The sequence below is a fragment of the Clytia hemisphaerica genome, unplaced genomic scaffold, assembly GCF_902728285.1.
Source record: "Clytia hemisphaerica strain Z4C2 unplaced genomic scaffold, Clytia hemisphaerica genome assembly, whole genome shotgun sequence".
In the NCBI taxonomy this organism is placed as follows: Eukaryota; Metazoa; Cnidaria; class Hydrozoa; order Leptothecata; family Clytiidae; genus Clytia; species Clytia hemisphaerica.
The window spans coordinates 334,921-349,940 of record NW_027103274.1 but is presented as its reverse complement, the minus strand read 5'-3'; the positions used below and the strand labels follow the sequence as shown (position 1 = coordinate 349,940).

At 35.6% G+C, this 15,020-nt stretch overlaps 1 protein-coding gene across 1 annotated transcript; it reads left to right on the top strand.

Moving 5' to 3' along the window:
- The first annotated feature begins 1,530 nt into the window (after positions 1–1,530).
- LOC136802188 (uncharacterized) lies at positions 1,531–14,808 on the top strand. The gene is made up of 10 exons (XM_067058905.1): positions 1,531–1,649; positions 2,101–2,286; positions 3,157–3,244; positions 4,145–4,215; positions 6,073–6,318; positions 7,616–7,794; positions 9,372–9,516; positions 11,178–11,378; positions 12,848–13,105; positions 14,448–14,808. The coding sequence occupies exons 1-10, from the start codon at positions 1,613–1,615 to the stop codon at positions 14,717–14,719; spliced, it is 1,683 nt and encodes a 560-aa protein (XP_066915006.1). The 5' UTR covers positions 1,531–1,612; the 3' UTR covers positions 14,720–14,808.
- The last annotated feature ends 212 nt before the right edge of the window (positions 14,809–15,020 follow it).

Genomic DNA, 15,020 nt, shown 5'->3' with positions numbered 1-15,020 from the left:
GGCTTGAAATTAGGCAGTTTTGGTCATTAATATAGTGGTGTTTTATAATTTTCAATAATCTTTATAATCTACATAATTTTTATAATGTAGGGATCGGCTATCTATGAACTGAACGGAACATTAGTAGAAGGAGCGGAGATTCGAACCGCGAACCCCTCGTTTAAGACGCTGACGCCTTTGACCACTTAGTCATCGTCCCTTTGCCAAGATATCCAGGGTGGATCTCACTGCGAGAATACATTTACCGTAAACATAGATGTGATTTTTTGATTTGAGGTGATTTTGTTGATTTTCAAATCGAGATCCCCTTGTTTGGTTAGGAAATTCTCTTTTAAGACTTTTGAAGAGCTTAGAACTTTCAAGTCGATTCACATGGACAATAGACGATATCGGCTTTCCGAATTCTCCCCGAATGATTACCAATGATGCATTGCGCGGAAAGTCAATATCGTCCGTGAATTTTTTTGCGCAATGCATCATGGGTAATCATTCGGAGAGAATTCGGAAAGCCGATATCGTCTATTAAGAGCATCTCTTAAGGACCATAGAAACACATTACAAGTATTTTTGAATGAGACAGTTTCGTAAACAGTTTGGTGTAATAAGGTTCGAAAGTGACTTTCAAACTGGAATTTTTGCCATTTTGGGTTATTGGATGACATTATTAAAACGTCAAAGAGATACGAAAGGAGTTGCTAGTTTATTGACCCCTCATTTTATCGGAAATTTTATGGAAAAAAGGTTTGGAAGGTTTAAAGAGGATGCACGTTGTAGCGAGTTTAGAAAACTAGTATATGTGTTTTGGCGCATTTCTGGTCCAATGATGTAATCAAAACCTGAAAAATACGAAATATCGAGTTTAAGAAGAATTCTAGCAATGATCAATCATTTGATGAGTAATTACCAATAGAATGTCAATGAGAAATTGATCTCAGTAAATTAAACATTTATTACCCTTTCGATGACGTCATCAAAGGCCAAAATTATACCATCAACACAAAATTTGCAAGATTTCAAGATTTCAAGATTAAATCAGGTTGAGAGTCTATACAATTAGAATTGGCTCTTTGTTGAAAAAAAAATAAATCCAGATTGAGTATAAAACTTAACCCTAACTGGAATATTTTGTATTTTTCCCACAGTTCGCTTATTTTTTATGATAAATTTGAAGACATTTTGTTTTCTGAAAACTTAAAGTAAAACAAAATCAAAATTATGAGCTTCACAAACGCACCAATGTGTTAAAGACCCGCGCTCCATACTTGGAAAATACCCAAGTGAAGAAATACTCTCTTCAACATAACTTTTCCCGCGCTGGATGATGAGCTGACAAAGTAGTTTACTAATAACTTAAGTGGATAAATATTCGTAAACAAACTCGGGATTTTAACAAAAATCCTGGTCTGGGAATTTTCGTGAGCTTTAAATTTCGCGAATCTTAAGAAAAACTGGATAACTCATCAAATATAATCTTGGCGTACACTAATCCACTTAGGAAAACTAAATTTTCTCATTTAGAAAAAAAACAAACAAACAAACAAACAAACAAAGAGTGAATGTAAAAAGACAAAGTCACGGAGTCATTTGGTCTTGATTGAAATGTTAGCTAGGAATGCTGGCCGCTATTTTCTTCCTTTTGATAGCCACAAGTGAGTATTTTGTCAAATTATGAATGGCGGATCGGAGGTTCGAAGTTTTTGACCGAGAGTCTTAATTTCCTTATAAGGAAAATGGCTCCGTAATTAATTATGAGCCCCCTGAGATCCGCCAATAGTTCATTTATAAGATAATCAAACTTGAAATCCTTAGGAATATTTTTGTGATGTTTTATTTTCTATTTGTATGAACTATTATTGGCTTATCCTAAACTTTAAATGAACAGCATGGGCCATTTTAAAGACTGCGACAACATTATTTTTAGGGGTTTGATTTTTCTATTTCCGCCAAATTTTCTTATTTTAAAATAATGGATTTCAATATCCGGCCTTAAAAAAGAACCGGTCCGTTTTTTTACCCCAATTGACTGAAAAAAATTGTAGCGGACCTCTGTGAGAAAGGGGTGTTGTCATGTTATCAGTAAGCTTTTCAATTAACTTTTAGGCATGTACCAAAAGGCTGACTCACAAGTTTGCAAGAAGTTTCCAAAAGTATCGAACAGACATCCATCTTGTTTCAAACGACCAACATGTGTTCGTGATGGTGAATGCACTGCAAAAGAGAAGTGTTGTGAAAATGAATGTGGAGTATTAGAATGCCAAAAAATATCCTTCGAATGGTCAGCATTAGGTAATACAGTTGACTCTCTCTCCCAGCTGACACACAACGTTTTTTCAACGTTTATATAACGTTCACAACGTCCATATAACGTTAGATGAACGTTGAAACAACGTTTGTGTGCCAGCTGGGCTAGTAAGTCTTTCGATAGCTATCTAGCCGAAGGTAGGGAAGAGCACGACTCTTTCTCCTTGGATTTATCCACTTACCCTTGATCCTTCTCTTAAATCAAACAGAGAGGCATCAAGTACTATTTTGGAAATCTTTGGTATGATCCGGCTGGGGTTTGAACCCACAACCTTGCGCACCGTAGCCAGATGCTCTACCACTGCACTACATTACTACACTACATTAAACTCTCTCTCTAATTCGATCAGCAAGTGACCATGAAATCTTTTTCGAATTAGATAGAATTCCCTAGGTTGTGGGGACTGAAGTTCTAGTTCGAATTACAAGAAGATTCGAATAATAGTTTTGAATTAACCGTGACTTGCTAACATTTCTTTATCCAGTGCCTTAGTGCAAAAGTAGAGCATTACGTATACATTGCATAAGCTTGTGGGATCATACCAAAGACTTCGATACTTAGTAGAAAAATTGTTCCTGATACCTCCCTCTACTTAATGCTCAGTAATTAAAGTGAAAGAATCATGGGTAAGTGGAGCAATGCAGGGAGAAGGAGTTGCGTCCTCCCCTACCTTCGGGTAGATGGCTGTCGAAAGAGGATTTCCAATTCAATTTTTCACAGCCCAAAAAGCCCAGATTGTGGATTCTTAATAAAAAAGATTGACCTTTATAGATTTTTAAATTTAGGTAAAAGCTTGGTTTTTTTCTCCAAATAGGAGACGAGCCAATATGTGTATAAATGATTTATTCCTTTAGAAAAATGTCCTTCAACAACAAATCGGATTTCAAAAGAAGATTGCCCAAAAATAAAAACAAAGTTTTGCTACTTGAATAACTGCAACAGGTAAGGCAATAGAGCTTGTTTTTAATGTATGTTAATTTTGAATTCAACCTTCTGATTATTAATACGAAGAAATCTAATTCAACGAACTTCAAGTAGACTCTCGCTTCTTCGAGCTTCCATTATTAAAGTCTTCTATAACCCGAACTTGTTTCCAGTCCTCGTCAAGGAAAAACCCTATTAATATACTTTTTATAATTCAAATATCTCTGTAATTCCCGGGGGGGGCACTTGATTTCGAAACGACGGTATGTGCCGCGCAAAATCTGCTTCTCAAAATCGTATACTTACAGTGCAGTTCAATATGTCTGAAAAAGGCACCCTTTCAGTGCATTTCCTCTTGATTTACCCAAACTTATAGCGCACTATATTTCTCAGCTGTAAATCTGCGTGAAAGAAGAAGCTTGAGAAATTTTCTGTTTCAAAGAAAAACTGAAAAAATTATTCTTGTCAGCTGTAATTATCAGACAATAGAAACTTTTTCAATCAAAGGAGAAGTAATTCTTTTTCTTTTTAACAATTATTTTGGATTTGTTTTAAAATTCGACCCTTGCAGTGCAATCTCACAGAAACACACCCTTTAATACACTGCATTTTGGAATGCTGAAAAACCCCACCCTTAAGGGCGGCACATGACGTAGGTCAGATCATATGAGTGCCCCCCTCCCCGCTGTAATTCGAACAAAAAAGATCCCCCGTCAGACTTTAAATTAGCAAGAATCTTAACTGGTAAATCATGGTGAAAATGAAATGAACAATAAGTCTCAGCTTTAAAAAACGAAAATATAATTTGGCCTAGCATTCCTTGCATATAACTTTAAGAAAGATTCATTTATTCACTGGGTAAAAAACATTGTCGATGGATCAATGAGACAGGGGTGTTATCTTTCTTTATTTTTTCAGATGTTGCACACACTTTAGTTCTTGTAACCCGCAACCGCTGATCTTAACAGACGTAGCTAAATGTAAAAAACGTAAGTTTCAAACGATTGAATTAGGCGAGACCAATTTAATTTGTTGTTCTACAGGCCCGACCGACCCTGTTTTTGCTAAAATCAAAAAAATAATAATATCGAATTTCCACTACAATATATTTTACACACTAGTTATTTGTAAGAATTAAACTTGAAAGCTAAAAATTAATTCAAGAAATTAAAAAATCATGAAAAGCATTCCATACACTAAAAATTTATTATGATCTTCATCGAAGATAAAAATCTAAGTGAATTTTTGATCCAGATACATTTTGGAAAATTTTATCGGTACCTTATCGACCCTGATAAATGAAAGATTTGTTCTTATTTTACCGACCGACCGACCCATATTATCTAACGATCTGTTCGTAGAACAACAAATTAAATTGTCCTCGCTTTAGTATACTTTGAATATGTAGTCTGCTTTCTAATCTGATAGCTAATATATTGTTATAATAGCCCCATACCAACTGTTTTTATAAGGGCAATACCGCAAAATTTGACCAATGTCGAAAAGTATTGGCCCCAGCTTGCGAGAGCAATACGTTTGACATCGGTCAACACGGTAGTGCCCGAACAAACAGTTAGTATAGAAGAGAAACAATAAACTCACTGGTTTCGTTAGCCTATACTAGACGTCACCCGCGTTTTTTCTACGCTGTAGGTATTCCACTTTGCGACTTTTTCGAATCTTTTGAGCCCGAGTTTTTGGGCTCTAAACATTCGATTTTTTGACGTCACTTTTAACTTTTGAAGCTCCTGCAGTAGCAAAAAAATCGAATTTGCGTCAAAGCACTTGAAAGGCTTCTATCTTTTGAAAATCGTCAAAGTGGAACTCACTAAGAAACGAGATGAAAAATCCCGGCTTTTAGTGAGGTGCTCGCTACGGTTTTGTGAGCTGAGGAACCAGTCGCTCCGTCTCTGAGATACCACACTGACGTTGGTGGATTCATCAGGCGGAAACCTCCACAGTGTCTCATGTTTCGCCCCCTAGCCTCGACAGACTATGGAGGCGGGCACCTCCCATGAGTTGTCCTGCCAACATGATGGCTGACCCCTAGATTATTACTCGATTTATTTTTTGTATAATGAACCATTTTTAAAATGTTGAAAAAAGCCTCCTTTGTATGCGTTCTTACTTGGAAAGACGGACAAAAACATTGCACACCTTTGATCTGCACAATTTGTACTCGTCGATCCTGTCATTTTGTTTATATCGACTATGGTCCTCTCACTCGGGTAATAAACAGATTTCTGTAAAGCCCTCAGTGCTTTAAGCTCTTCCAAGCAAAAAAAGTGAATATCGCAAAAACAATGCTTGTATCGTTTTTGAAAACCCGCGAAGCTTCTTATTGGTCAAGCGCTGAAATTCTATTGTAATATCACGTGACATAGGTAGGATTTCCTACCTAACCTCGGCATACTTTTCAGCTAAAGCACAACATCTACAACCAGTGCCATAATATATTGGCACTTTTGGCTAATTTACCATTTTTCGAAAATTGAAGTTCGAGCGAGAATGTCAATTTCAGGCCTTCAACTTGATTTCATCGATTATTTCGATCTAGGAGGGATTTATTGGTTTCTAGGCTATATTTCAAGCCCTACTGGACCATTTTTGAACTTTTGGATCCTCAAATTCCTAAGGTTCTAAGACTTAAGTCTAGCATTAAAACTCAGAGTTAAAACTCTACCCTTCCAACCTACTTTAGAGCATACATACGAATCGATTGTGGTTTCAAAACACCCCGGTGAATTTCCCTTTGTGCCAAGTATTTTGTCACTGATTGTAGCCCTATAAATTTGTGGTAATAAGCATTCATAAAAAAGAAAATTGTTATTTCATCATTCTTCTAGAGATTTGTTCAACTCACCGCTGCAATCACCAAGGTGAACAATGCTTCATTGATAAAGACAGCTTAAAACCATATTGCAAATGCAGTGATAGTTGTCCATTGGAAGTGAACACAATTTGTGTGGAAAGTATAGACCGACGAAAAAAGACTTTCATTAATAGATGCATGATGGAAAGAGAAGCATGTGACAGAAAAATAACGTATAAAGTGTTATATGAACGGAAATGTGACCCAGACCCCAAAGCAGGTATACCATATTTTCTTCAGTGAAACATAAAAAGCTTTGCGATGTGTAACCAAATCAAAATAAAACATTTTTTTAACGATAGTTCGACCTCTTATGACTCTTACGTGTCTTTTTCAAATTACTGTGTCTGTTTCTGTTTCTTCAAATATGAAAAGTGCTCAGAGCCCAAAGAAGGGTCTGTTATGAAATTCTCCAAACACCTGTGTCTTTCCAACAGCAAAAATATAAAAAAGGCTCAGAACTCTAAAAAGGGTCTCGTTTGAAATTCGTTGCATTTTTGTTCATGCTACATGAAAATTCAAATCCATCTGGAGGCAAGGCTAAGTTAAAGTGTAGCCAGTGGCGTTGTGGCAAGGGGGCCGGGGGCCATGGCCCCCAGCGGAGCTTTTTTGAAGGGGTGCCGAAGAGCAAGGCGCGTCAAAAGAGATTTTTTTAAATGCCCCGATCTTAAAAATCATATTTCATGCGCCTTAAATTGCGCCCCAGGACCAATTTTAGTGAAATATTTTTAATTACTTGCAATTTTTTTCGCCCGCAATAAAGTTAATTGGTAACTTCTTTGTAATCTAGCTAATTTACAAGTTTTTTTGTGTACCATATAGCATTATTAAATGAAAATCTAACTCCACCCTAAGACCAATTTGCTGAAAACAATATTGAAATTATAAAACATCATAAATTTTTTCACTCGCTTCGCACGCATTACACATTGTTTCTTTCTTTTCACTCTAGCAAGTATCAAATTTGTCTATTTTTATTTAGTTATTTAGGGTATTTTGGCATTCAATTTTTAAAAATTTTCTATTCGGCCCCAACCATGGTGTGGCATGTTTTACCCTACCCCCCTGCCTTTTCCATTCATCAAAGATATATCTACTCTTATCAACTAAATATCTCCTTCCTCATTATGCCTAGGCAAATGAATTAGTAAAAGTTTAGAAACTGGTGGTTGGGGCACCACTTTGAAAAATTGGTGGCGTCATTTAAAAAAATTGACTTTGGCCCCTCCAGAAAAATTTTCCAACAATGCCACTAACTGTAGCCTACAGTAAATATAAAGTGTTGTATGAACGGAAATGTGATCCAGACCCCTACAGGTAGGATATATGATCTTCATACATAAATAATCAGAACCCAAAGTAAGAGTCAGTTACGAAATTCTCCAAACATGGAGCAAGATTTATGAAGCATTGTCAACTGAAAGAATCATAGAACTTGTTCGAGTTAGACCTTTTTTCCCATAACAGAAATGACATTTTCAAAACTATGTTAGATAAATCTTTTGCATCTTTTATAGTGAAACCTTACATGAAGCCATACACTAAACAAAATACAGAACAGTATGTACCTGGCAGTCTTGTAATGGTGACGTGTTACGCTGATACACGTGGTAGGAACTTACGTTGGATTCAGAAACGTGATGACGGGACGGAAATCCTGATCTCGCAACCTGAAAATGAAGGTGAATTACAAAAGGTTTGAAACGATTTTCATATATTTGTACGTAAAGGATCAAAAAGCTTCATGGACAAAATATTTGAGACAAAGGGGAGTTCCTGGCGAAATTTTAAACACCACAATTGATTATTAAGCGCCCTAAACTACAGTTAGAAAGTAGAGTTTTAACTCTGAGTTTTAAGATCTCAGGATTTAGCTCAAATTTGCTCGAATAAGGCTTGGAGTATAGCCTAGAAGCCACCAAACCTCTCTAAAATCGAAATATTCAATGAAAGAAAGTGGAAGTGCTTAAATAGCAATTCTCGCCCGAACTTTAAATTCTGAAAAACGTTAAAATACACTAAAGTCTCAATATATTTCGGTAAGGATTGCAGATTGAGAGCATAGCACGAAAGCCGTTATGCCCAATGAAGTATAAGCCCGAAGGGCTAGAATCGAATCTCCTTGGTAGGATTTGAAGCCTACCGAAGCCTACAAAAGTTGCGTGGCCTAGCGCGGTCCGCTTGGCTTTTACACAAATGACAGATTGAAACTAAAATTTACATCAAAATTTTATTAAAAATATCACTCGAAAACAGAGAAATCACTAGATTCAATCTGTCGTCAAAAATACGGTGCATATTTCAAGGTTCACCTTTTCTTGCTTGAGAAAGGTTAAAGATTTCATTCTAGCCCTTCGGGCTTATACTTCATTGGTTATACCCCTTCCAAATCGAAATATCAGATTAGGTAAAGTAGAAAGCCTAAAAATGTCATTTTCATCCGAACTTGAAATTCTGCAAAACACTAAACTGCCAACATATTCTGACCATGATTCTATCACCTGCTGGTTACATAATACACGTTTTTTTTTTATTAGAACACCTAAAATTTGGCTGAGCCTGGATGTGCTTATTTTTTTAGCAATTTTCAGCCTAAAATGTTGTTAAATGCGTTCTTAATTTTTCAGACTACTCTAAATCGACAATTTGATGCAAAATAAAGAGCACTTAAATTTGGCAAAATTTGGACAATATTTGACTCTTGACTTTTTAAGGTCCACCCCTAAATTCGGTTAAAACTGCTTAAAAAGAGGAAAAAATTGTAGTTTCTTGTCATTTTTTTCCAAACTGAGGCTGGGCAGGTTCTTAAGATGTTCTTAATTTTTCGACGAATTTCAGCCTATATGTTCTTATAAACTAGGTTCTAATAAAAAAAAAACGTGTAAGGCACCACGCGAACAGTATTGCAGCACTTTCATGAAATGTTTTTAGTAAAATCTTGGAAGAAACTTTTTTAAATAAGAAACTGATACAGTTGATGCTCTCTAATTCGACGTCCTACTACTCGACACGCTCCTTTACAGTATTCAATAAAACTTTAAGTCCAAGTCATCAAGAATCTCTCATAAACGACGCTCTATTATTCGAATAAGGGATTCGATAAAAATCTAATTCCCCTTGAAGATCGAATTAGAGAGCATCAACTGTAGCTTCTTGACAAGATCTTTTTTAGATATTCAAATGATCTTTCTTCATGAAGATCTTGAAACAACTTTACATGTTTGAAAAATCTTAATAAAAATTTATACATGGGAATGATTGTATCACCTGTAGGTTACCAAAGATGGTATCACAAAAACAGTATTGCAATTGATGATTCGACAACTTGGTCATGGAGGATACGGTGAATATGTTTGCAGGCAATCGTTCAAAGGAGACGATCATCAAACCATATTCAGAATCCTTCCACCAAATAACAGTAAGTTGTGTGCTTTGTGTTAATAATCGCGTATAACTTTAAGAGGGCTATTTTTTAGTTCCAAATAAACGAATAAACGGGGGGTTGAAAAACCTTCCAGATATCAATAAACGGAGGGACCTAATTGCCGTGGGGTTGGAAATTGTACTTCTGAATACCCAAAAATAAGGTAAATATAGGCTAAAATCAGGCTATTTAGAAGAAAATAAGTAGCTTTCTCTTTGACAGCTGGCTTTGAGGGCAATTAGGGAAAAATAGCCTGAGGTTTTGACCTTTTTCGAAATTTCTTAAAAAATTGGTAAAAAGTAAACTTTTACATAAAGTAAAAATCAGTCAAACGATTAGGAAGTAATAGTCATTGTCATGTAGCTAGCTCAGGCTTTCCCTTTTATAAGTGAATATTCCTTATAGACCCTTCAAGCGGAAGCCTTTAACCGATGAAATACACACCCCTGTGTCACAGACCAGATGGGCCCCACTGGGTAATTTGGCCGGAATTTCGATAGAAAAAGTTGCATATCAAAACCATCCCCACTGCAGAAATAGGTTTCTCTTGTCTGTGGGACAGGGATGTGAATGCCAAAGAAATGAGTTTTTCATTTTAACTGATGTAAGGTTTTGCTTTTAAATAAGAGTGACATCGTTTGCTTACTCATCAATTTTAATTTACAAGCTTAATTTTCACTTTGGATTTGACACGGATGTGGAGCAAGATTGGTCAGAAAGTGGAAAAGAAAAACAATATTTTTGTTTATTCAGCACACTAAAACAATAGGGAGACACTGTCCTCAAATGAAACGGAGCAACTAATTTAAAACCTTCTAAGCTTTTTATCAAACATCTATCTACACTGTACTTTGTCACCTTTTAATACAAAACCGGGTTTCCTCTATAAAAGACTTCCTCCTATAAGATATATTGGGCTTCTCCAGAAAAAACCGTATACCCGCTGTTGAGGAGGTCCATTTCCGTTCCAAGGGGGTAAGGTTTGATATGTGGCGGGATTCCATAGGGAGATATAAAAATCTGTCAAAAATAACTGGAATTCCATGGGGTAGCTTTTTAAATTCTACTAAACTCAGAATTCCAGAGGGGTTTAAACCTGAAAATGCCTAGAGTTCCAGGGGGTTACAGCATTTCCAGCCACAGAGAGATGGACCTCTTCAACAGGGGGTATACGTTACCGAGTTTATGTATGTGTGCTTTCAGCGACGGAGACGGTAAGGTTCTAATTTGACTAGATCATGACCAACTGAGGACGACGGTAAATAAGCACTTTTACCATCCTCGATTTTGCTGGTCGGAAGTGCGGGTTTTTCCAAATCACTTCAGTCACTTTACCGTCATCAAAAGTGCAAATACATAAACTCGCTATTATTTATAACACCCCCTTATCACAGACCCGGTAGGATTTTTTCAGTCTATCGGGGGTAAAAATATCGGACTGAAACTCATTGGTGATTGATTTTTCTTCATTTTAATAGTACTGTTCTCCTTTTCTCTAGGTATATTTGATAAAGAGTCATGTTACGTTGCATCAAGTAGAGGTGTTGATTTTGACCATCGAAGCTTTATATTCTTATAAAGTGTGTTCTTATAAGAGTTATAACAAAGGGGTACACTTTATATCTAAAATCTACACCTACACTGTTTTTTTCTAGGTATATTTGATAAAGAGTCGTGTTACGTTGCATCAAGTAGAGGTGTTGATCCGGAAAAAGGTTTTGCAACTTGTCGTGGAAACTTCACAAATTTTTATTACAATGATAAAGAAAAGGAATGTCAAAAATTCTTTTACAACGGATGCGGTGGAAATGAAAATAACTTTCAAACAAAGAAAGATTGTGAAATGAGATGCAAAGGTACAGTCTCTTTAACTCGAACCTCTACAACTCGAATATCTCTTTAACTCGAATCTCTATAACTCGAATATCTCTTTAACTCAAATCTCTATAACTCGAATATCTCTTTAACTCGAATCTCTATAACTCAAGGGCGAGAGTGGTTACAATAACATACATCTCCTGTTTTTCTTTATACCTCCATGGTTTTACAAAGTGGGACATGTATTATTGTGGCGCTATTACAAAGGTCTCCACCTTTTCACCGGTTTTCAGTATTCATTTTGAAGTTTCTGAAATTACTCTATAACTCAAATATCTCCTTAATTCGAATAATTTCTATCATCACTTCAGCTAACTACCTCATAGGTAACTCGAATTTTCCTTAACTCGAATAAATTTGTGATCCCCCTGTTTGTTCGAATTATGGAAACACTGCTTTAAATGTTCCACTGAAAAATCACGAATGAAAGAATCACGAGTGAAATCTTTCCCATGCCGGGGGCACTGGTAAATGTTGGATATGTGTGGACTAGACCAACTCCCACTTTGTAAGACACCCTGACGCACTTTTTAATACCTAACGTACTGACACTCTTTGTCACCTATACGTCATAGAAGACTTTTATCACCTGGTGACGACTACTTAAGTTTTTAGATGTTTTAGCGTTTAGCCTATTTCATTGGATTCGTGTTTGAGTGCATGATATTTTTCTACGTCACTGCAGTAATCAACTTTTTTTATGGTTTAGCATTCTTTTGTGAAATGAGATTATAAGTTTTACGAAGCTACCAGCGATGGAAAAGAGTTCTTGAATTTCCAAACGAATACACCTGTCCATAAATTACGTCACGAACATCACTTAGCTCGTATTCAAACAGTTACCATGGTTGTTATGTCCCTTGAGAAAAATTTTTTTTATGAATAAAAAGTAGTTCTAGCTGGGAGTTAATCACCATGGCAATAATTCCACATCAAGGCAAATGATGTTTGTGACCTAATTTACGAAGAGGTCAATTAAATAATGACGAAATTCAATTTCTGGACGTCTATCTCGAAAGGAAATTTGCACAGATTTGCATTCCCCCTTTTAAATGAATAGAAAATAGCATGAACAGATGTACAAATCCTGTGAAATAGGCTAATTTCCCACTTTGTAACACATCCTGACGCATTTTGTGATACATGATATGCACCATTGCAATATCTACCACAGACCCAACAGCTGATTAATTAATTAATAACCTTAATTAAGAAGGTTCCCAACCCTACCGGTGTCCCTACAAGGATCCCTACGGGATCCAAAGTTAAGTCACAGGGTACGATTGCCCCTAAGAAGGCCTTCGGCCTTATAATGTGACTCCAGAGCTCCAACCCTAACCCTAACTATCACCGCGGATTGAAAAATTTCACTTGCATCCTGGAGTATGATATCGTTTGCCAACCTCATGGTGCATATCATGAATTCACCCTTTTGTCAATTTTCCAGGTTTATCTTACAAGAGTCCTAAAAAGCAGCCGATACATTACGGTAATCAGTGTGGAAACGAAGTATGTCAATACTTTTCGGAATGCAAACAAAGTACATTTACAAATCAAAAGAAATGTGTTTGCAATGATGTTTGCTCTCTCTTCCCGAACCCTGTATGCGGCTCTGATGGACGATCATACATGTCGCTGTGTATTTTGAAATCGATCGCTTGTCGCTATCGCAAACCAATATATGCCATACATCGAGGACTTTGCGGTAAGATTTCATTAATAAAAATTTTCCATTTATATATAAAATCGGGTTCATTGTAGAATTAGCAAAAATATCTTTATTAGCTTATTTCATTGAATTCGTGCAGCAAGCAGTCACATAATATTTCCTTTGATTTTCTAAAACCGTTATCATTGCTAAAAACCATGATTTTGATAGCATAATCATTAGTTGTGTCAAGTTACCAAACACTTTAAACAGAGTAGCTCTATCTAGTGTTTTAAATAAGAAATCTGTGAAATAACCCTCCCCCTCCGATTTATATTCAACACCAAACGAAAATGCAATTTAAGGGCTTTTACCATAGTGAATTTTTCACATTTGCTATTTATAAAATGTAGATTTCTGCCTGATGTAGCCAAAAAAACTATGGCATATTATACATTTTCTGTTAGGCCAACCATTCCTGAATCTGAAAATCAAGAAAATCACAATGAAAAATTATGATGAAGAAGAAAATGAAGACTTTTGCGAAGAACAGTATTTCAAATTTTAAGACCTTATTTTCAGCGAAGAAATAACATTTTGAAAAACTTTTTTTGCGTTAGAAGGTGTATGTTTAACCAAAGTAAAAAAAGATTTTCGGAAAATGTTTGTAAAAGCTTCTTTGTCTCAAAATCTTGAAAATATTGGTTTTTGACCAATTTCTCATCCCAATTTTTGGTACAAAAAGAGTCATAACTTTCAGACATCAATTTAGAAAATTTTCCGAAAAATTTCAAATAGTTCATTTCTTTGCGGAAAAAACTCGAAAGAAAAACGTTAACTACCCATTGAAACTTAGCATTTTTTTGTATAAGAGAACAGTTGATTAACGTCTTTTTAAAGTTCATAACGTCATTTTTGTAATCAAATTCTTAACTACTCTTGATAAAATAAATTTCCAAACAGCTTGTAAAAGCGATTTTTTGTTAAGTTAAAAGTGCCAAGGAAGCCAAAACAAAAGTTTTATCTTCAAATCTCCTGACAAATTTTTTGACTGTGGTCAGAGCCCTTATACATAATTAAGGCGCTCCTGATTCACAGACCCGAAGGGACCACCACCTCACTGGAAAATTTGGCAAAAATTTCTTCCCCTATATGGGAGAAACATACTACAATTTTCCAGTTAAAAATTGATTTTGATTTCACCCCCATTTAAAATTTAATGAAATATTGCACTCCAAAACCATCCCAATGCATTTTCTTAGGTTAACAACACCTGAATTTCAATCCCCTTTCAGATTCTAATGGTAATTTTCACCCCACTATGCAGTTATGCAAGGGCCGTGATGTAGGGGATTATAGAAATGAGACTATAACAAGATGTTTTCAAATTACTTTATAGGTTCGTCTTCATTAAAGACAACACCAAAACCGAAAATCAAATCTCTTTGTGATATAGTAAGATGTCCACCGTATGCAACATGTCATATTGACAAAACTTCAAATGCCCCACAATGCATCTGCTCAAGAAGATGCTCTCTTAAATATGACGTCATTTGTGCTACAAATATGAAAGAATATTTTAACCAGTGCTTTATGGAATTAGACTCTTGTCATTCGAATATGAAATTCGAAGTTTTCAAGAAAGGATTGTGCCCCTTTAAAAAGACTTGAATTTTGATTAGGACAAAGAAGTCTTGTTGGAATATTCTATTAGTTTTTAAGCTCTCTTTTTCTTTGGAATATAAGAATGGTATAAAATTTATCAGAGCAATATCGTTATTTTATAAGAACAAACTATATAAGAACATAAAGCTTCACTGGCCAAAATGTTAAGAACAAGTTAAGAACATTTTAAGGCTTTGTGGACTCAAAAACACCCTATTTCTTAGGAAAATAGTAAAAAATATTCATAAAATGGTCAAAATAAGAACTTATATTAAGAGCTTTTTAGGCTTAAAATTCAAAAAGCTAA

Bases quoted from the DNA above. Each gene is read 5' to 3' on its own strand.
- LOC136802188 (XM_067058905.1), top strand. From the start codon at position 1,613: ATGCTGGCCGCTATTTTCTTCCTTTTGATAGCCACAA. The intron at 3,245-4,144 runs GTAAGGCAATAG...TTATTTTTTCAG, and splicing joins TACTTGAATAACTGCAACAG to ATGTTGCACACACTTTAGTT. The intron at 11,379-12,847 runs GTACAGTCTCTT...TCAATTTTCCAG, and splicing joins TTGTGAAATGAGATGCAAAG to GTTTATCTTACAAGAGTCCT.